Source organism: Oncorhynchus keta, chromosome 10 (assembly GCF_023373465.1).
Source record: "Oncorhynchus keta strain PuntledgeMale-10-30-2019 chromosome 10, Oket_V2, whole genome shotgun sequence".
NCBI lineage: Eukaryota > Metazoa > Chordata > Actinopteri > Salmoniformes > Salmonidae > Oncorhynchus > Oncorhynchus keta.
The window spans coordinates 63,872,450-63,893,960 of NC_068430.1; the positions used below are offsets into that span (position 1 = coordinate 63,872,450).

The 21,511-nt window shown below is 41.6% G+C and overlaps 2 protein-coding genes across 2 annotated transcripts; both read left to right on the forward strand.

Annotated features, from left to right (window-relative positions):
- Positions 1-10,201: 10,201 nt before the first annotated feature.
- Positions 10,202-13,822, forward strand: LOC118372303 (beta-2-glycoprotein 1-like). The gene is made up of 8 exons (XM_035758138.2): positions 10,202-10,370; positions 10,523-10,702; positions 11,003-11,093; positions 11,177-11,253; positions 11,351-11,542; positions 12,308-12,487; positions 13,210-13,407; positions 13,676-13,822. Exons 1-8 carry the CDS (start codon positions 10,301-10,303, stop codon positions 13,756-13,758), a joined length of 1,071 nt encoding a protein of 356 aa, XP_035614031.1. The 5' UTR covers positions 10,202-10,300; the 3' UTR covers positions 13,759-13,822.
- A 508-nt stretch (positions 13,823-14,330) lies between these two features.
- Positions 14,331-20,979, forward strand: LOC118372304 (beta-2-glycoprotein 1-like). Its single transcript, XM_035758139.2, has 8 exons — positions 14,331-14,665; positions 16,241-16,417; positions 18,755-18,851; positions 19,065-19,141; positions 19,477-19,665; positions 20,134-20,313; positions 20,464-20,661; positions 20,755-20,979. The coding sequence occupies exons 1-8, from the start codon at positions 14,596-14,598 to the stop codon at positions 20,808-20,810; spliced, it is 1,044 nt and encodes a 347-aa protein (XP_035614032.1). The 5' UTR covers positions 14,331-14,595; the 3' UTR covers positions 20,811-20,979.
- Positions 20,980-21,511: the final 532 nt, after the last annotated feature.

Here is a 21,511-nt window from a genome sequence, read left to right on the forward strand (position 1 = left end):
TGATACAGACATGTTACAGTGATACAGACACGTTACAGTGATACAGACACGTTACAGTGAAACAGACACGTTACAGTGATACAGACACGTTACAGTGATACAGACACGTTACAGAGATACAGACACGTTACAGAGATACAGACACGTTACAGAGATACAGACACAATGCAGAGATACAGACACATTACAGTGAAACAGACACGTTACAGTGAAACAGACACGTTACAGAGATACAGACACGTTACAGTGATATAGACACGTTACAGTGAAACAGACACGTTACAGTGAAACAGACACGTTACAGTGATACAGACACGTTACAGTGATACAGACACGTTACAGTGAAACAGACACGTTACAGTGATACAGACACGTTACAGTGATACAGACACGTTACAGTGAAACAGACACGTTACAGTGAAACAGACACGTTACAGTGAAACAGACACGTTACAGAGATACAGACACGTTACAGAGATACAGACACGTTACAGAGATACAGACACGTTACAGTGATACAGACATGTTACAGTGATACAGACACGTTACAGTGATACAGACACGTTACAGTGATACAGACACGTTACAGTGAAACAGACACGTTACAGTGATACAGACACGTTACAGTGCTACAGACACGTTGCAGAGATACAGACACGTTACAGAGATACAGACATGTTACAGAGATACAGACACGTTACAGTGATACAGACACGTTACAGTGATACAGACACGTTGCAGAGATACAGACACGTTACAGTGATATAGACACGATACAGACACGTTACAGAGATACAGACACATTACAGAGATACAGACACGTTACAGAGATACAGACACGTTACAGTGATACAGACACAATGCAGTGATACAGACACGTTACAGAGATACAGACACGTTGCAGAGATACAGACACGTTACAGTGATACAGACACGTTACAGAGATACAGACACATTACAGAGATACAGACACGTTACAGAGATACAGACACGTTACAGAGATACAGACACGTTACAGTGAAACAGACACGTTGCAGAGATACAGACACGTTACAGAGATACAGACACGTTACAGAGATACAGACACGTTACAGTGATACAGACACGTTACAGTGATACAGACACGTTGCAGAGATACAGACACGTTACAGTGATATAGACACGTTACAGAGATACAGACACAATGCAGAGATACAGACACGTTACAGAGATACAGACACGTTACAGAGATACAGACACGTTACAGTGATACAGACACGTTACAGTGATACAGACACATTGCAGAGATACAGACACGTTGCAGAGATACAGACACGTTGCAGAGATACAGACACGTTGCAGAGATACAGACACATTGCAGAGATACAGACACGTTACAGAGATACAGACACGTTGCAGAGATACAGACACGTTGCAGAAATACAGACACGTTGCAGAGATACAGACACGTTGCAGAGATACAGACACAATGCAGAGATACAGACACGTTACAGAGATACAGACACGTTACAGTGATACAGACATGTTGCAGAGATACAGACACGTTACAGTGATACAGACACGTTACAGAGATACAGACACGTTACAGAGATACAGACACGTTACAGAGATACAGACACGTTACAGAGATACAGACACGTTACAGAGATACAGACACGTTACAGAGATACAGACACGTTACAGAGATACAGACACGTTACAGAGATACAGACACGTTACAGAGATACAGACACGTTACAGAGATACAGACACGTTACAGAGATACAGACACGTTACAGAGATACAGACACGTTACAGTGAAACAGACACGTTACAGAGATACAGACATGTTACAGAGATACAGACACGTTACAGAGATACAGACACGTTACAGTGATACAGACACGTTACAGTGATACAGACACGTTACAGTGAAACAGACACGTTACAGTGAAACAGACACGTTACAGTGAAACAGACACGTTACAGAGATACAGACACGTTACAGAGATACAGACACGTTGCAGAGATACAGACACGTTACAGACATACAGACACGTTACAGTGATACAGACACGTTACAGTGATACAGACACGTTACAGAGATACAGACACGTTACAGAGATACAGACACGTTACAGAGATACAGACACGTTACAGAGATACAGACACGTTACAGAGATACAGACACGTTACAGTGAAACAGACACGTTACAGAGATACAGACACGTTACAGAGATACAGACACGTTACAGAGATACAGACACGTTACAGTGATACAGACATGTTACAGTGATACAGACATGTTGCAGAGATACAGACACGTTACAGTGATACAGACACGTTACAGAGATACAGACAGGTTACAGTGATACAGACACGTTACAGAGATACAGACACGTTACAGAGATACAGACACGTTACAGAGATACAGACACGTTACAGTGATACAGACACGTTACAGAGATACAGACACGTTACAGTGAAACAGACACGTTACAGAGATACAGACACGTTACAGAGATATAGACACGTTACAGTGAAACAGACACGTTACAGAGATACAGACACGTTACAGAGATACAGACACGTTGCAGAGATACAGACACGTTGCAGAGATACAGACACGTTACAGTGCTACAGACACGTTACAGTTCTACAGACACGTTACAGAGATACAGACACGTTACAGAGATACAGACACGTTACAGAGATACAGACACGTTACAGAGATACAGACACGTTACAGAGATACAGACACGTTACAGTGAAACAGACACGTTACAGAGATACAGACACGTTACAGAGATACAGACACGTTGCAGAGATACAGACACGTTACAGTGAAACAGACACGTTACAGTGAAACAGACACGTTACAGTGAAACAGACACGTTACAGAGATACAGACACGTTACAGAGATACAGACACGTTACAGTGGAACAGACACGTTACAGAGATACAGACACGTTACAGAGATACAGACACGTTGCAGAGATACAGACACGTTACAGTGAAACAGACACGTTACAGAGATACAGACACGTTACAGTGAAACAGACACGTTACAGAGATACAGACACGTTACAGTGATACAGACACGTTACAGTGATACAGACACGTTACAGAGATACAGACACGTTACAATGAAACAGACACGTTACAGAGACACAGACACGTTACAGAGATATAGACACGTTACAGTGAAACAGACACGTTACAGTGAAACAGACACGTTACAGAGATACAGACACGTTACAGAGATACAGACACGTTGCAGAGATACAGACACGTTACAGTGAAACAGACACGTTACAGAGATACAGACACGTTACAGTGAAACAGACACGTTACAGAGATACAGACACGTTACAGAGATACAGACACGTTACAGAGATACAGACATGTTGCAGAGATACAGACACGTTGCAGAGATACAGACACGTTGCAGAGATACAGACACGTTACAGTGAAACAGACACGTTACAGTGAAACAGACACGTTACAGTGATACAGACACGTTACAGTGATATAGACACGTTGCAGAGATACAGACACGTTGCAGAGATACAGACACGTTACAGTGAAACAGACACGTTACAGTGAAACAGACACGTTACAGTGATACAGACACGTTACAGTGATATAGACACGTTACAGTGAAACAGACACGTTACAGTGATACAGACACGTTACAGTGAAACAGACACGTTACAGTGAAACAGACACGTTACAGTGATACAGACACGTTACAGAGATACAGACACGTTACAGAGATACAGACACGTTACAGTGATACAGACACGTTACAGAGATACAGACACGTTACAGTGATACAGACACGTTACATTGATACAGACACGTTACAGAGATACAGACACGTTACAGTGAAACAGACACGTTACAGTGAAACAGACACGTTACAGTGAAACAGACACGTTACAGAGATACAGACACGTTACAGAGATACAGACACGTTACAGAGATACAGACACGTTACAGTGATACAGACATGTTACAGTGATACAGACATGTTACAGAGATACAGACACGTTACAGTGATACAGACACGTTACAGAGATACAGACACGTTACAGTGATACAGACACGTTACAGTGATACAGACACGTTGCAGAGATACAGACACGTTACAGAGATACAGACACGTTACAGTGATACAGACACGTTGCAGAGATACAGACACGTTACAGTGCTACAGACACGTTACAGTGAAACAGACACGTTACAGAGATACAGACACGTTACAGAGATACAGACACGTTACAGAGATACAGACACGTTACAGTGAAACAGACACGTTACAGAGATACAGACACGTTACAGAGATACAGACACGTTGCAGAGATACAGACACGTTACAGTGAAACAGACACGTTACAGTGAAACAGACACGTTACAGAGATACAGACACGTTACAGAGATACAGACACGTTACAGAGATACAGACACGTTACAGTGAAACAGACACGTTACAGAGATACAGACACATTACAGTGATACAGACACGTTGCAGAGATACAGACACGTTACAGTGAAACAGACACGTTACAGAGATACAGACACGTTGCAGAGATACAGACACGTTGCAGAGATACAGACACGTTACAGTGAAACAGACACGTTACAGAGATACAGACACGTTACAGAGATACAGACACGTTACAGAGAAACAGACACGTTACAGAGATACAGACACGTTACAGAGATACAGACACGTTGCAGAGATACAGACACGTTGCAGAGATACAGACACGTTGCAGAGATACAGACACGTTGCAGAGATACAGACACGTTACAGTGATACAGACACGTTACAGTGAAACAGACACGTTACAGTGATACAGACACGTTACAGTGATATAGACACGTTACAGTGAAACAGACACGTTACAGTGATACAGACACGTTACAGTGATACAGACACGTTACAGTGAAACAGACACGTTACAGTGATACAGACACGTTACAGTGAAACAGACACGTTACAGTGATACAGACACGTTACAGTGATACAGACACGTTACAGAGATACAGACACGTTACAGAGATACAGACACGTTACAGAGATACAGACACGTTACAGTGAAACAGACACGTTACAGAGATACAGACACGTTGCAGAGATACAGACACGTTGCAGAGATACAGACACATTACAGTGATACAGACACGTTGCAGAGATACAGACACGTTGCAGAGATACAGACACGTTGCAGAGATACAGACACGTTGCAGAGATACAGACACGTTGCAGAGATACAGACACGTTGCAGAGATACAGACACGTTGCAGAGATACAGACACGTTGCAGAGATACAGACACAATGCAGAGATACAGACACGTTACAGAGATACAGACACGTTACAGAGATACAGACACGTTACAGAGATACAGACACGTTACAGAGATACAGACACGTTACAGAGATACAGACACAATGCAGACATACAGACACGTTACAGAGATACAGACACATTACAGAGATACAGACACATTGCAGAGATACAGACACATTGCAGAGATACAGACACGTTACAGAGATACAGACACAATGCAGAGATACAGACACATTGCAGAGATACAGACACATTGCAGAGATACAGACACGTTACAGAGATACAGACACATTGCAGAGATACAGACACATTGCAGAGATACAGACACATTACAGAGATACAGACACAATGCAGAGATACAGACACGTTACAGAGATACAGACACGTTACAGAGATACAGACACGTTACAGAGATACAGACACGTTACAGAGATACAGACACGTTACAGAGATACAGACACAATGCAGACATACAGACACGTTACAGAGATACAGACACATTACAGAGATACAGACACATTGCAGAGATACAGACACATTGCAGAGATACAAACACATTGCAGAGATACAGACACGTTACAGAGATACAGACACAATGCAGAGATACAGACACATTGCAGAGATACAGACACGTTACAGAGATACAGACACATTGCAGAGATACAGACACATTGCAGAGATACAGACACATTACAGAGATACAGACACAATGCAGAGATACAGACACGTTGCAGAGATACAGACACGTTGCAGAGATACAGACACGTTGCAGAGATACAGACACGTTGCAGAGATACAGACACGTTGCAGAGATACAGACACGTTGCAGAGATACAGACACGTTGCAGAGATACAGACACGTTGCAGAGATACAGACACGTTGCAGAGATACAGACACGTTACAGTGATACAGACACGTTACAGTGATACAGACACGTTGCAGAGATATAGACACGTTACAGTGATACAGACACGTTGCAGAGATACAGACACGTTACAGTGATATAGACACGTTACAGAGATACAGACACGTTACAGTGATACAGACACGTTACAGTGAAACAGACACGTTACAGTGATACAGACACGTTACAGTGATACAGACACGTTACAGAGATACAGACACGTTACAGAGATACAGACACGTTACAGTGATACAGACACGTTACAGTGAAACAGACACGTTACAGAGATACAGACACGTTACAGTGAAACAGACACGTTACAGAGATACAGACACGTTACAGTGATACAGACACGTTGCAGAGATACAGACACGTTGCAGAGATACAGACATGTTACAGAGATACAGACACGTTACAGAGATACAGAGATACAGACACGTTGCAGAGATACAGACACGTTACAGAGATACAGACACAATGCAGAGATACAGACACGTTACAGAGATACAGACACGTTACAGAGATACAGACACGTTACAGAGATACAGACACGTTACAGAGATACAGACACGTTACAGAGATACAGACACGTTACAGAGATACAGACACGTTACAGAGATACAGACACGTTACAGAGATACAGACACGTTACAGAGATACAGACACGTTACAGAGATACAGACACGTTACAGAGATACAGACACAATGCAGACATACAGACACGTTACAGAGATACAGACACGTTGCAGAGATACAGACACATTGCAGAGATACAGACACGTTACAGAGATACAGACACAATGCAGACATACAGACACGTTACAGAGATACAGACACGTTACAGAGATACAGACACGTTACAGAGATACAGACACGTTACAGAGATACAGACACGTTGCAGAGATACAGACACGTTACAGAGATACAGACACGTTGCAGAGATACAGACACGTTGCAGAGATACAGACACGTTGCAGAGATACAGACACGTTGCAGAGATACAGACACGTTACAGAGATACAGACACGTTGCAGAGATACAGACACGTTGCAGAGATACAGACACGTTACAGAGATACAGACACGTTACAGAGATACAGACACGTTACAGTGATACAGACACGTTACAGAGATACGGACACATTGCAGAGATACAGACACGTTACATAGACACAGACACATTACAGAGTTACAGACACATTGCAGAGATACAGATAAAAAAGGTTATACTGTTCACACATTAGCCAGCTCTGAACATTCTTTTAAAAAGTGGTTATGTTCGGTATGGCTTTGAGTTGTTGTGGTAGTTTGTTCCACTAAACAACGCTGGTATATAACATTGTGTTCTTACCAGATAGACACTTATTTTTAAAACAGTGAATATTAGAGTCTCTTCCTCTGATATTATTCTGGAGGACATTATTAACAAATGAAAAATAGTTGGATAGGTACCTGGGGGCTGAGTCTGTGATAATGCTGTGGACTATACCATGTTGAATTAATAGTACTCTTTTTTTTCTCCACAGATAGCCAGTCTAGCTGCCTAAAATGCTCGACATCGAGATGAGTATTAAGAGGGAGTACAATTACAAGTACAATTCTTACAAGCTTGTTTTGGCTGGTCTGTAGCTTTTTTTTTTTTTACGTTTGGGGCTGCTGGTGAACCATGATGTGCAGGCATCATCAAAGTGACACTGGACTGGCACACTTGCCATTGCCTTTAGGGTGCCTATAGCTAGTTTTCCATCCAATTGGCAACAGATTTTCATGCTATCATTCTAAAATCTGCATTAAACAAAATATGCACATTTTCCAATCAGAGTTGTGTTTCCATCAAATTGACTAAAAGTCTGTGCATAAATAGGTAGCGCACATAAAAATAACTTTTCGGTTAAATTCCCATGTATCAAAAAAAAAAAAAATTAAATAGGTTTCCATCACATTTTCAACTCTAGGCCTACTGATGGATTTGTCACCAAAAAATGTTGCGTAGGTATAGCTAATGTGCCCATTCTGGTATTGGCACATGTGCTCTATCCAATAGCTCGCAGATATAGTGCCCACCTATATGATGAGATTATTGTGGACAAAACTGCGAGATTATTTTGATTTGTCAACTGTCAACCAAACTCATCACCGTGCACTTTCACCACCCTGTGAAGTTCATTATAACCTGTTTAAGTTGCCTAACAAACGGCATGCTTTCCTGAGTCCTAGTGGGAGAACCACACAACATATCACAAAAGCATTCCCAACACCATTTCTCCAATAAGGAATTTTACTGGCACAAAAAGATCCCACCCTGTTTAGCGTATTTTCTTTTGTCAACATTTGGAAAGTTTGTCAAATAAATTTGCTGTTTCCATAAAACGTTTTATCCAACATGTATGGTTGGCTGGATACCTGGTTAATGTCAAACCATTTTGAGGATGCTGGAGTTATATTTTGGTCGAACGTGTGTACGACTTTTGAAGTAGCCTAATCAGATTACAACATTGTGACTGGTTGTGTTAATGCCAGATATAAAAGGTCATACATTTCAAAGTCAAATGAGAAATATTTCGGTTGTATTGAAGGGTTAGATTCTAGGTGCGTGAGGAAAAGCCGCTCAGTCCGACAAGGAATAGCGTTTGAAACTTTCCTGAATAACTGGGCCTGCCGGGAGCATACGTGGCCACGTTATCTCGGGACGACTTGGGAGAGTGATGATCTGCAGCAGACTTTCAGTATCAGAAGTAAAAATACAACCAGACTGGCCTGCTACTGTTCCTTTTTAGACCTTTATAAACTGCCGAGAATAGACCCACAACAGATCCACATGGAATGAAACATTCAAATCACAGCCGTTATTCTCATGACATTTCCACTGCAGCCTAGAGTAGAACCGTGTACTCACTTTAAAACAATAAAGCAATTATTGATTGCACTGTGGTGTTGTAGGCTAGTCTATGTAGGATAATTGTGCTGTCCCTAAACAAGATCAATAGGGATGCTACAATGATGCCTCTCCGCAGCCTCTCAGCTATGCCTATTTGTTCTTGTGGATTCATATTATAAATCGATGCCGTTTTGAATGCTTTTATGTGTGGAATGATAGCTATTGCAGATCTGGGCAAACGATTCACCTACCGGTATTGTCACTATGAATGGTGGATAGAGGCCTGGATGAACAGTTAGACCGGTAGACTACATTGACCTGTGGTATAGTACAAATTAGCACGTGGAAAAGCGTAGAGCATGCCGGAAGTACCAAAACACCTTAATGTAGGGGATGGTGCATGCAAGCAGAGGAGGAACTATGGCTAGGATGGAAGAAATGATATAGCAAATGTAAACCAAGGAAAAAAGGGACTACCCTCCCCCGTGTCCAACCACCCCCCAGTACATGTCAGACTACAGTTGTCTGCGACCTCAGTGCTTTTCTCTCCCAATTCCTAAAAAGTATCTGTGTCCCACTGTTGTCCTCATATTTATGATAGTTAGCCTTGTAGCAGTTGTAAGGGCAGACGGGTGTTTGTGCTGAAAGTGTTGATGTAAATAGTTGTCTTGGTGATCCGAAGGTGCCATGTAATGCTAAATATCAAGCTAATAGCAGTTAGTAGCAGTTAGTAGCAGATGAACAATATACTGTATACATTGGGCAATGGCCAAAATAAATACCATCTGAACCAGGCTTAACCTGTCCTATCTGAAAGACACAGGTAGGGCAAGACTGCACCCTTTAGAAACCAAATCGTATTCGAATGACAGTTTAAGAAAAACAGTATTAGCATTAGTATTACCATGATGAAACCTGTATTTTATACAGCTGATACATGTGATGATTCGGAGTCATTGTCGTGCGGGCGTACGTGTCTGTGTGTATGTGTACTGAGTGAAAGTTATCCTTCAACTCGGAGTAAACATGCATGTGCTTTGAACTTTGGGTTCAATCAAATGGAAGCCTATTTCAGGCGATCTGATTGGATCAGACTTTCAGGGCTTTTGAACGGACCATCTACATTTTTCACCGTCCACTGCCGGGAGAACGGACACAGTCTCTCTCAACCCCGCAAAAGATGAACCCAACCCTGGCTTTGCTGCTGCTCTGCCAGCTTGCCGTGTATACGTCAGTGACATCCAAGAAAGGTATGGCGCAAATGATTTGACTGCAGAATATATATTACAGTGTTGGTTCACAAGACTCAGTAACCTATGCTTTAGCCGTGTTTCCAATGTGTTTTTATATCATTTACGGCACAGCGTTATGTTTGTCTATCAATATTCCCATTTATCCTCAGTATGTGGCCACCCACCCGTGACGGACGGTATAGATACACTGGGTCTAAAGCGTGAGTACGAGATTGGAAAAGAGGTGACCCTGGTGTGTGAGCGTGGATACACACCTGGGAAAGCCAAGACTGCCAGGATCACCTGCTTGGCCTCGGGAGAGTGGACCAAACTGGACCTTGTGTGTTCTCGTAAGTTCCAACCCATTCACAAAACATCCATGACATAATGTGAAGCATAAATTCAGGTAAATTGTTGGTTTTTCCAGATTTATTGCTTATTTGTCCCTTGATTCAAGGAATCTTCCAACTGGGATTTCTGGAAAACCTGGGAATTTTGGGAATGTTTCTGAGAATTCCGGAACCCTAAAGTCACATATACAGTACCATGGACAGTCCATACTTTAGCAAGGGGATAGGGATATGGTAATACATTTTATTAACAACATAAAAGGCATAAATCATATCCACGTGAATCATTTTTTGACACAGCAAAGATGTGTCCTCTCCCCAAGCCTATGCAAAAGCCAGGGATGATTGACGTGCCATTCAAGAGTGTGCTCAACTACACATGTGATGATGGGTGAGGGAAATTCAGTGTGGTTTAGTTCTGACTACATTTAGCTGACTCTGCATCTCAGACCAATAAGAATGTGTGTTCTTCAGGTACGTCATGATAGGAGCCAATGAGAGTGTGTGTTTACACGACGGTACCCTCAGTGCACCACCACCAATGTGCAAAGGTATACCAGACCTCAAGAATGTAACATTGCTTTTCTCCATTGTTTGTCTAAATATGAAAATGTAGTCTAAATTATTTAAAATATTTCTTCCCTGCAGCTGTGAGTTGTGCTCTGCCTCAAGCACCTAAGCATGGTAAAATTGTCTATGACAATAAGAAGTTCACTGGCAATGAAATCCAGTACGGAGAGAGTTGGACGTATGAGTGTTTGCCGCCAAGAGCTCCCATTGGCAACGAGAGAGGATCGTGCTTGGCCAGTGGAAACGTGACTGAGCCACCGGTATGCAAGGGTAGGTGCAGACAGTGGCAGCATAAGCCAAATGGTTGGTGAACAAATCTCATTGGTTGAGAAGTTTTTGGTTGAACCACTGATAAATTATCAATGATCTTTTAGGTCACATTATTACATGGATCTAGCCTTTTGGGGGCCCTACTTGAGATTTGGTTGCCCCCCAAAAACGTTGTATAGTTAATTCCCAGCAATTCTTCCCATTTTGCCATTACTTATGCCGTGTTGATGATATCTGAGTGAGAGTGACTAACAAAATCAATAGGGGCCCCTTGGAGGTCAGGGCCCCTGGGCACGTGCCTTGCGTGAAGAGTCAGTTTTCGGCAGATAGATGGCTAGACTAATTTACCAATTTACCAATCTTTGTTAGCTGAAATGGCTAATTGAGTGATGCACAACCACATTTTTAACCTGCACCTTGTGTATTCTATTATCCTAAATCTCAACAGTAAATTGAGACTCCGAATTAATTCCCCAAAATAAATAGAAATAAAATAACATGTGGGGGCCCCTAGCGGCATGGGAACTGCTTATGTCGCTTATGCCTGGAGCCGGCCCTGACAATGATTCTATAATATTGTTATTGTTAACTGTTCATCCACTCCAAGTGATGATAATTGATACATTTGCATAATCCTGTCTTCCTCTGTTTATGCCTTAATTTAAAAAAATGTAATTTAGATTAACCCTGACAATATTACTTGAAACAGGTTATTGCATTGTTAATACACTTTCACTAGCCCATGACTTTTCTGACCTGTTGCAGAGGTGAGTTGCTCCATCCCACCAACGATAGACCACGGCATCATCACCTTTGCTGTGATGAGGGAGGTTGGCTACAAGGAGAAGGTCAAGTACCAGTGCCAGGAACACTACGTTCTGGACGGCTCTGAGGAAATACAGTGTCAGAATACAGGCAACTGGTCTGCTTTGCCCGTTTGTAGAGGTGAGTCAATGAGTCAGTGTAGGGTGAAGTTGCCCTTAGACCCTGATCTTTGGTCAGTTTTGCATTTCCCTCACTAATGGTTAAGGTTAGGATTGGGAGAGAGGAAGCTGACCCTATAACTGTACATAGAGGAGGCTGGTGGGAGAAGCTAAAGGAAGACAAGCTCATGGCTGGAATGGTTTAAATGGAACCGTATCAAACACATCAAACATATGGAAACCACATGTTGGACTCTGTTCCGTCTATTCCATTCCAGCCATTACAATGAGCACATCCTCCTATAGCGCCTCCCACCAGCCTCCTCTGCTGTATATAGGGGAAAGTTCACACCTGAGCTATTGAGTCATAGAAAAGATTGCACTGTTGTTACTCTTGTGGGAATGTCACTTGTGTGTGTCTGTACCCCGAACCAGCTTGTTGATTTACATGTGATTAGATGTGTATCAGCAACCATTTATTTCATCTTTGATGACTGAAATGATTGCGTAATGAGAGCGTACTGCCATTGTGCCTTTGAGCAAGGCACTGCATTCCCAAAACCTCTCCAGGGTCGCTGCTGTGTGGCTGACCATGTGTTGCTCCCAACCTATTGTGTACATGGTGTGTCAGGTTGGGTACTGATATAGAAGAAAATTAAAGAATTTCCATGATCTATTTCATTTCATTCTATTCAATTCTAAACTGAGAGTCATGTTGCTTTGCTTGACGTCACTTTACTGCAGCCCCCTGTAAAGTTAACATCAACAGAGGTCGCATCTTCTACAATGCCAAGAAGATCTGGATTGGGGATCTGAAACCCAATAGAGTCCTTCATGGGGAGTCTGTTGTGTTCTACTGTCTGAACAAGGAGCTGAAGTGTGGCATTCCAGTAGCAAGTCAGTGCATCGACGGCACACTCAATACCCCAGAATGTTTTAAAGGTGAGGCCTGTCGTACCAAGATAACATGGTCACGTTCATTATGGCATTTTACAACGTAAATCAAAAATGAGTGTTTCTTATTGGACACGTGTCGTAGTCTCTCCATGTTTCAGTCCATTTTCTTCCGTTTGATGACTAATGAACACGACCCAGAGTAAAAATGTGTTGTGGTCCCATTTTGAAAACTTCCCAAACGCTGCTTAGTGGAGTCCTTAATATTCGCACCACTAAAATGCCAAATGTGTTTGTGTGTCTGTCTTTCTCTTAGAACCAGGCAAGATGGAGTACACCCTCAAACCCAAATCACTTCCATCTGAGATTGCGATGTGTCCTGCCGACCTCACAAAATAAACACAATACAAAGAGGAAGAATAGGGCAAATAAATGACAAATAAACATTACTTTTTAAAAATGATCTGTTTTAGCAGTCTTACTTTGTGTCCAAATAATCCAGCCTTGCTTTGCTAGTAACCTGTTATATCCATAACTTTAATGAGCCTGAATTTGATTGCCTGTTTAGTATAGTACATGATGCCTGAAAACAACACTAGATGTCAGTATAGGATTACAGTATTTGGAAGCTCTGCTCATACACAAAGGGCTCTGCAGTTTTGGGAGAGAAAAACAAGTTACTTTTGAACTCAGAGTAAACAAACCTTTGTTTTGACTTGAACTCGGTATCTGACTGAACTCTTGCAATTTTGCAACAAGAACATCAAACACAAACTGTATGAGATTACAAAATGGCATGTCCTACAGGTTAACGGATACAATCCCACAAGTAAAGATTTCATAGTGGTAGGTCTGCGTATGTAGATCTACACCACTGCGTCATCTAGCCACATCAATGTTATAGGGCTAGAATAGTTTCAGTCAACTTTATTGTACCACATAAATGGATTGAAAGCACATTCTATTCCGCAGACAGGGTTTGATGAAGAGAACTTGTTGATGTTGATGTGTACTAGGAATAGGGGTGGGGCATATAACCAGTAAGGCTCACAAAGGTCTGGTGTGTTACGGTGAATTACAAAAATACTAAAAGACCTCGAGGTTGCCTCATTCTGCGTTGTCATCGACTCTTACCTTGAGTAACATAAAAAGTTAGGAGCTCCAACGACATTCTGATTTTTTTTTTTTTACCCCTGAAAGCAGAGAGGAGAGGACACTCTCTCCACACCACAGATAATGGCCCCAAGTCTGTCTTTGCTGCTGATCTGTCTGCTTGCCTTGTATACACCAGTGGCATCCAAGAAAGGTACAGTATCTATGAATACATCATCTACACTGAACAAAAATATAAGCGCAACATGCAACAATTTCAACGATTTCACTGAGTTACAGTTCATATAAGGAAATCAGTACATTTAAATAAATTCCTTCGGTCCTAATCTATGGATTTCACATGACTGGGAATACAGATATGCATCTGTTCGTCACAGACACCGTTGAAAGAAATGTAGGGGCGTGGATCAGAAAACCAGTCCGTATCTGGTGTGACCACCATTTTTCCTCATGCAGTGCGACACCATTCACCTTCACATAGAGTTGATCAGGCTGTTGATTGTGGCCTGTGGAATGTTGTCCCAAGCCTCTTCAATGGCTTTGTGAAGTTGCTGGATATTGGCGGGAACTGGAACATGCTGTCGTACATGTCGATTCAGAGCATTCCATGCATTATCATGAGATGATGACGGCAGATGAATGGGCCCTGCCACAATATCTCTTTGTATTCAAATTATCATGGATAAAATGCAATTGTGTTCATTGTCCGTAGCTTGTGCCTGCCCATACCATAACCCAACGTTGACATCAGCGAACTGCTCGCCTGCAAAAAACGCCATACATGCCCAATACAGTTGAAACCAGGATTCAGTCAGGTCAAGGCCCTGGTGAGGACAACGAGCACGCAGATGAGCTTCCATGAGACAGTTTCTGACAGTTTGTGCAGAAATTCTTTGGTTGTGCAAACCCACAATTTAATCAGCTGTCTGGGTGGCTGGTCTCAGACAATCCCGCAGGTGAAGAAGCTGGTTGTGGAGGTCCTGGGCTGACATTGTTACACGTGGTCTAAGGTTGTGAGGCCAGTTGGATGTACTGCCAAATTCTCTAAAAAGATGTTGGATTATGGTAGAGAAATTAACATTCAATTGCACGCTCCCTCAAAACTTGAGACGTCCGTGTTGCGTGACAAAACTGCAGATTTTAGCGTGGCCTTTTATTGCCCCCAGCACAAGATGCACCTGTGTAATGATCATGCTGTTTAATCAGCTTCTTGATATGCCACACCTGTCAGATGGAGGGATTATCTTGGCAAAGGAGAAATGCTCACTAACGGGGATGTAAACAAATTAGTGCAATACACTTGAGAGAAAAGATTTTTCTACTTATGAAACACTGCTGGGATCTTTTATTTCAGCTCATGAAACATGGGACCAACACTTTACATGTTGTGTTTATATGTTTGTTCAGTATGTCCCAGTTTTGGCCTATTGATTTAGAAGCCTTCTGTGTTTCTGTGCTGTATGCTGTTCAATATTGCTATGTACTCTCAGAGTGTGTTCAGGCAAATGGGCTTGTGTCATGTTGACGAATACTTTCAGTTACTGTAAGCTGAAAGTAAAAATACACTTTATCTTAATAGTCCACCTACCTTTATGCTCAACAAACTATCACTTGACTACAAGTAACATGTCTGGGGAATTGCACAGGCACTTCTTTGGTTAATCTGTGTCCATGTTTATTTCTGTGTCTGTGTGTGTTTCTGTGTCTGTGTGTGTTTCTGTGTGTGTGTGTTTTATTGACCCATCCCGTTGCCTGTCTGCCCCCTCAGAATGTGGCCGCCCGTCCCTGGGTGACGGTATGGACCTGGAGGGGCTCCAGAGGGTGTACTCCCCCGGAGACGTGGTGGTGCTGTCGTGTAAACGAGGATATACACCCACCTCAGGCTCTCGCACAATCATCTGCACTGCTAGTGGACACTGGACCAAGTCTAGACTCAAGTGCTCAAGTAGGTCGCTGTTATAAAGTTGGACCAAAAACAGTAGTACTGTTCATGTATCATCATTTGATCCTCATAAAAACATTCCAAGTATTATCAGTTGATACTCAATATATTACAAGTATGATCAGTTGATACTCAGTATATTCCATGTATTATCAGTTAATACTCAGTATATTCCATGTATTATCAGTTGATACTCAGTATATTGCAAGTATTATCAGTTGATACTCAGTATATTACAAGTATTATAAGTTTATACTCAATATATTACAATAATGATCAGTTGATACTCAATATATTACAAGTATTATCAGTTGATACTCAGTATATTCCATGTATTATCAGTTAATACTCAGTATATTCCATGTATTATCAGTTAATACTCAGTATATTCCATGTATTATCAGTTGATACTCAGTATATTGCAAGTATTATCAGTTGATACTCAGTATATTCCATGTATTATCAGTTGATACTCAGTATATTACAAGTATTATAAGTTTATACTCAATATATTACAATAATGATCAGTTGATACTCAGTATATTACAAGTATTATAAGTTTATACTCAATATATTACAATAATGATCAGTTGATACTCAATATATTACAAGTATTATAAGTTTATACTCAATATATTACAAGAATGAACTGTTGATACTCAATATATTACAAGTATTATCAGTTGATACTCAGTATATTGCAAGTATTATCAGTTGATACTCAGTATATTCCATGTATTATCAGTTGATACTCAGTATATTACAAGTATTATAAGTTTATACTCAATATATTACAATAATGATCAGTTGATACTCAGTATATTACAAGTATTATAAGTTTATACTCAATATATTACAATAATGATCAGTTGATACTCAATATATTACAAGTATTATAAGTTTATACTCAATATATTACAATAATGATCAGTTGATACTCAATATATTACAAGTATTATAAGTTTATACTCAATATATTACAATAATGATCAGTTGATACTCAGTATATTACAAGTATTATAAGTTTATACTCAATATATTACAAGAATGATCAGTTGATACTCAATATATTACAAGTATTATCAGTTGATACTCAGTATATTCCATGTATTATCAGTTGATACTCAATATATATTCTTCACACTGGGGCCCCACAGGGGTGTGCACTTAGGTCCCTCCTGTATTCCCTGTTCACCCACGACTGCGAGGCCAAACACGACTCCAGCACCATCATTAAGTTCGCTGACGACACAACAGTGGTAGGCCTGATCACCGACAATGATGAGACGGCCTATAAGGAGGAGGTCAGAAAACTGGCAGTGTGGTGCCAGCACAACAACCTTTCCAACAATGTGAGCAAGGCAAAGGAGCTGATTGTGGACTACAGGAAAAGGTGGGCCTGAACAGGGCCCATTAACATAGATGGGGCTGTAGTGGAGAAGGGTCGAGAATTTCAAGTTCCTTTGTGTCCACATCACCAACGAACTAATATGGTCCAAACATACCAAGACAGTCGTGAAGAGGGCACGACAAAACCTTTTCCCCCTCTGGAGACTGAAAAGATTTGGCATGGGTCCCCAGATCCTCAAAAGGTTCTACAGCTGCACCCTCGAGAGCATCCTGGCCGGTTGCATCACTGCCTGGTATGTCAACTGCTCGGCATCTGACTGTAAAGGCACTACAGAGGGTAGTGCGAACGGCCCAGTACATCACTGGGGCCAAGCTTCCTGCTATCCAGGACCTATATAATAGGAGGTGTCAGAGGAAAGCCCATAAAATCATCAGAGACTCCAGTCACCCAAGTTATAGACTGTTATCTCTGCTACTGCACGGCAAGCTGTACCGGAGCGCCAAGTCTAGGACCAAAAGGATCCTCAACAGCTTCTACCTCCAAGCCATTAGGCTGCTGAACAATTCATAAAAATCGCCCCCGGACATTTTACCCCCCTCTCTCTTGTACACTGCTGCTACTCGCTGTTTGTTTGTTACCTATGCATGGTCACTTCGCCCCCACCTACATGTACAGATTACCTCAACTAGCTTGCCCCAGCACACTGACTCGGTACCGGTGCCCCCTGTATATAGCCTCGTTATTGTTATTCTTATTGTGTTACTTTTTATTATTACTTTTTATTTTAGTCTACTTGGTAAATATTTTCTTCTTCTTGAACTGCACTGTTGGTTAAGGGCTTGTAAGTAAGCATTTCACAGTGAAGTCTACACTTGTTGTATTCGGCGCATGTGGCAAATAGTTTGATTTGATTTTGATTTGATTTGATACTCATTGATGGAACTGTTGAGCATTGCTGACTGATCGATCCTTTTCTACTTCTGACGCAGCAAAGAGTTGCTCCTTCCCAGACGCCTTGGACCACGGAGACATGGAGTTTGTGGACATTGTCTACCAGAGTACCATCAACTACACCTGCCACGAGGGGTATGGGGAATAGCGTTTACAAATTCTATTTTCCTGTCTCATTGACAACTGGTCACCTCTCTGTGCTGTCAAAGTCTATAACGTGTTATTGTATCAAACACATGTGAAGTAGGTCAACGTTGAAATCACTGTATACCCATACACCTGACATAGTGTCCACTTGATGTTTGTTTTATCACATCATTTGACAGATTACGGTAATGTGGTCTACAGGTACATCCTGCAAGGAGCCAGTACCATTGAGTGCTTGCATGACGGACAATGGAGTGATCCCCCACCGAAGTGCACACGTAAGTGTCTGCCTTATACTGAAATGCATAGCTACTCTAGCACTGAACAGTAATGATTCAACATGATCTCGCATTGATAATGCATACAAACTCACATTGACAATTACAAATCTATAAGCACAATGTAAACGTGGCCTTATTGCTGTAATTGTAAAGAGCATTCCACAATGTGTAAAACGGAGATTTGAATAATGGCTTTACTGTAGGCTATATTATTCATATTCATATGTTACATCGTATGTCTCTGATAACAAAAAAATATAGAGAATATCACGTTTTTGGATCAAATGTGCTTGATTAATGAGCATGTGAATGAAATCTCTCTCCTCTGTTAGCGGTGACGTGTGGTCTTCCTCCAATACCTAAATATGGGAAAATAGTCTACGACAGTAAGTTCACAGGCAACATGACGGTGTTTGGTTTTGGGGGGACCTACGAGTGTTTCCCTCCACTTGTCCTCATAGGCAATGAGAGGGGATCGTGCAGCACTAACGGAGACTGGACTGAGCCACCAGAATGTAAATGTAGGTACAGTATTATCAGTCAAAGTCTCTGATCTGTTGTATTGCTGCAGGTAGCCTAGAGCAGGGATGGGTGACTTTGATGGTGGTGGGGGCTGGTTTGACTACCCCTAACGACAAGGTGAAAAATCTGTCGATGTGCCCTTGAGTAAGACACTTAACCCTAATTTTCTACAGGGGCCCTGCATGTGACAATAAAACATCTTTATATTTATTGCTGAAGACTTCATGTCACCTCAGTAAAAGGTGCAATCCATAACGTTTGTAAACTGAGGGGGATAGTTATTGGCTCGTGTAACTGTTTGTTACTTTTAGTTTTGGCCAGACATGTTTGTGAAACCTCAGAGGAAATGAAATGAAATACAAATTGCACCGTTTAAGTGGTAATACATGACAAGTGATTTGCTTTGTGGATGATAAAGTGGTATTCTGACCTCACACTAGCCCCGACTGACCTCTGTTTGTTTCCAGTGGTGACCTGTTCAGCTCCAACAGACATCAACAACGGCTACATGAACATTCATGATAAGAGGGAGTACGGCTTCAAGGAGACTGTCAGATATGGATGTAATATAGACTATGTCCTGGATGGGCCTGTGGAGATCGAATGTCTCCAAACAGGGGATTGGTCAATAAAGCCAGCTTGCAGGGGTAGGACCACCGATTTTGTGACAATTTAGTAATTTTGCTTTGTTTTATTACATTGTTTTACCTATCAAATCAGTGTTTTGAATAGCTGAATGTTGCTGTTTTTTTCATTCTAAATTCTTATTCATCATCATTTCCCTCTTTGTTCCACAGTTCCCTGCAAGGTAGATATTAAAAGAGGACGCATCCTTTACAATGGAAGGACATTTTGGATAAAGGATTTCGAGCCCAATAAAATCTCACATGGGGAAGTCCTCTCGGTCTACTGTATGAACAAGGAAAAGAAGTGTGGCTATGCAGTGTCAACGCAGTGCATCGATGGAAAACTCAAGATCCCAGAATGCTTTGAAGGTGTGTTTTTTTTTCTTGCTAGCTATTTTCGCTCTAAACAAATAACAACATTACCATCAAGTCTTCATGATGTGTGGGTGCTTTCCTTTCTAGAACCAAGTGATACATTCGATGATGATTCCCTGCCATCTGAGATAGCCCAGTGCTGAAACTCAACTGTGCATGACAAAGCAAATTGAGACCGAGAACATTGATTGCCTGAATTAAATGTCAATAAAACCATGTGTATTTCTATGTAATGCAATGCATTTGTTCCTCGGAAAAAAAATTCCGTAGAGATCAAATTTTACGATGAATAAAAAATACTGTTTTCTTGTAGATGGTTTAACCCAACATCTTACCCAATAACAGTATAAGTTTAATTTACAAATGATGTCACACGATGTCAGTGTTGTACAGCTGTGAGATACTCTGTCAGGTCAAGTGGTCAGGAAAATCTCAAACATGCATGTATGCAAACACACACACACACACACACACACACACACACACCAAACTCATTGCTACACCACAGGCACACACTGTCGATAGAAAACACATCAGCTGACAAGTCAGCTCCCAAAATAATACATTTCTACTACAAAACATAACTCTACCTTCCTATCCAGTGATTCATATGATAACCATACAGTCGACTGACTGCAAGGCGACCACATTGCAACCCCATCCCGGTAACCCAAACCGCTTTGCATGTCTATTCTAACAGAGATTAGCCCTTAGTTGCTCTTGCCCCGCTTGGCGGTTTGTTTGATCCTCTGTCCTTGGCCGTCAGCTGGTGGCCAGAACTATTTCCCCCCCTCGCGGGGGTGGCCGGTTGATTGTACTGAGTCATGAGAACTGACTCTCCTTC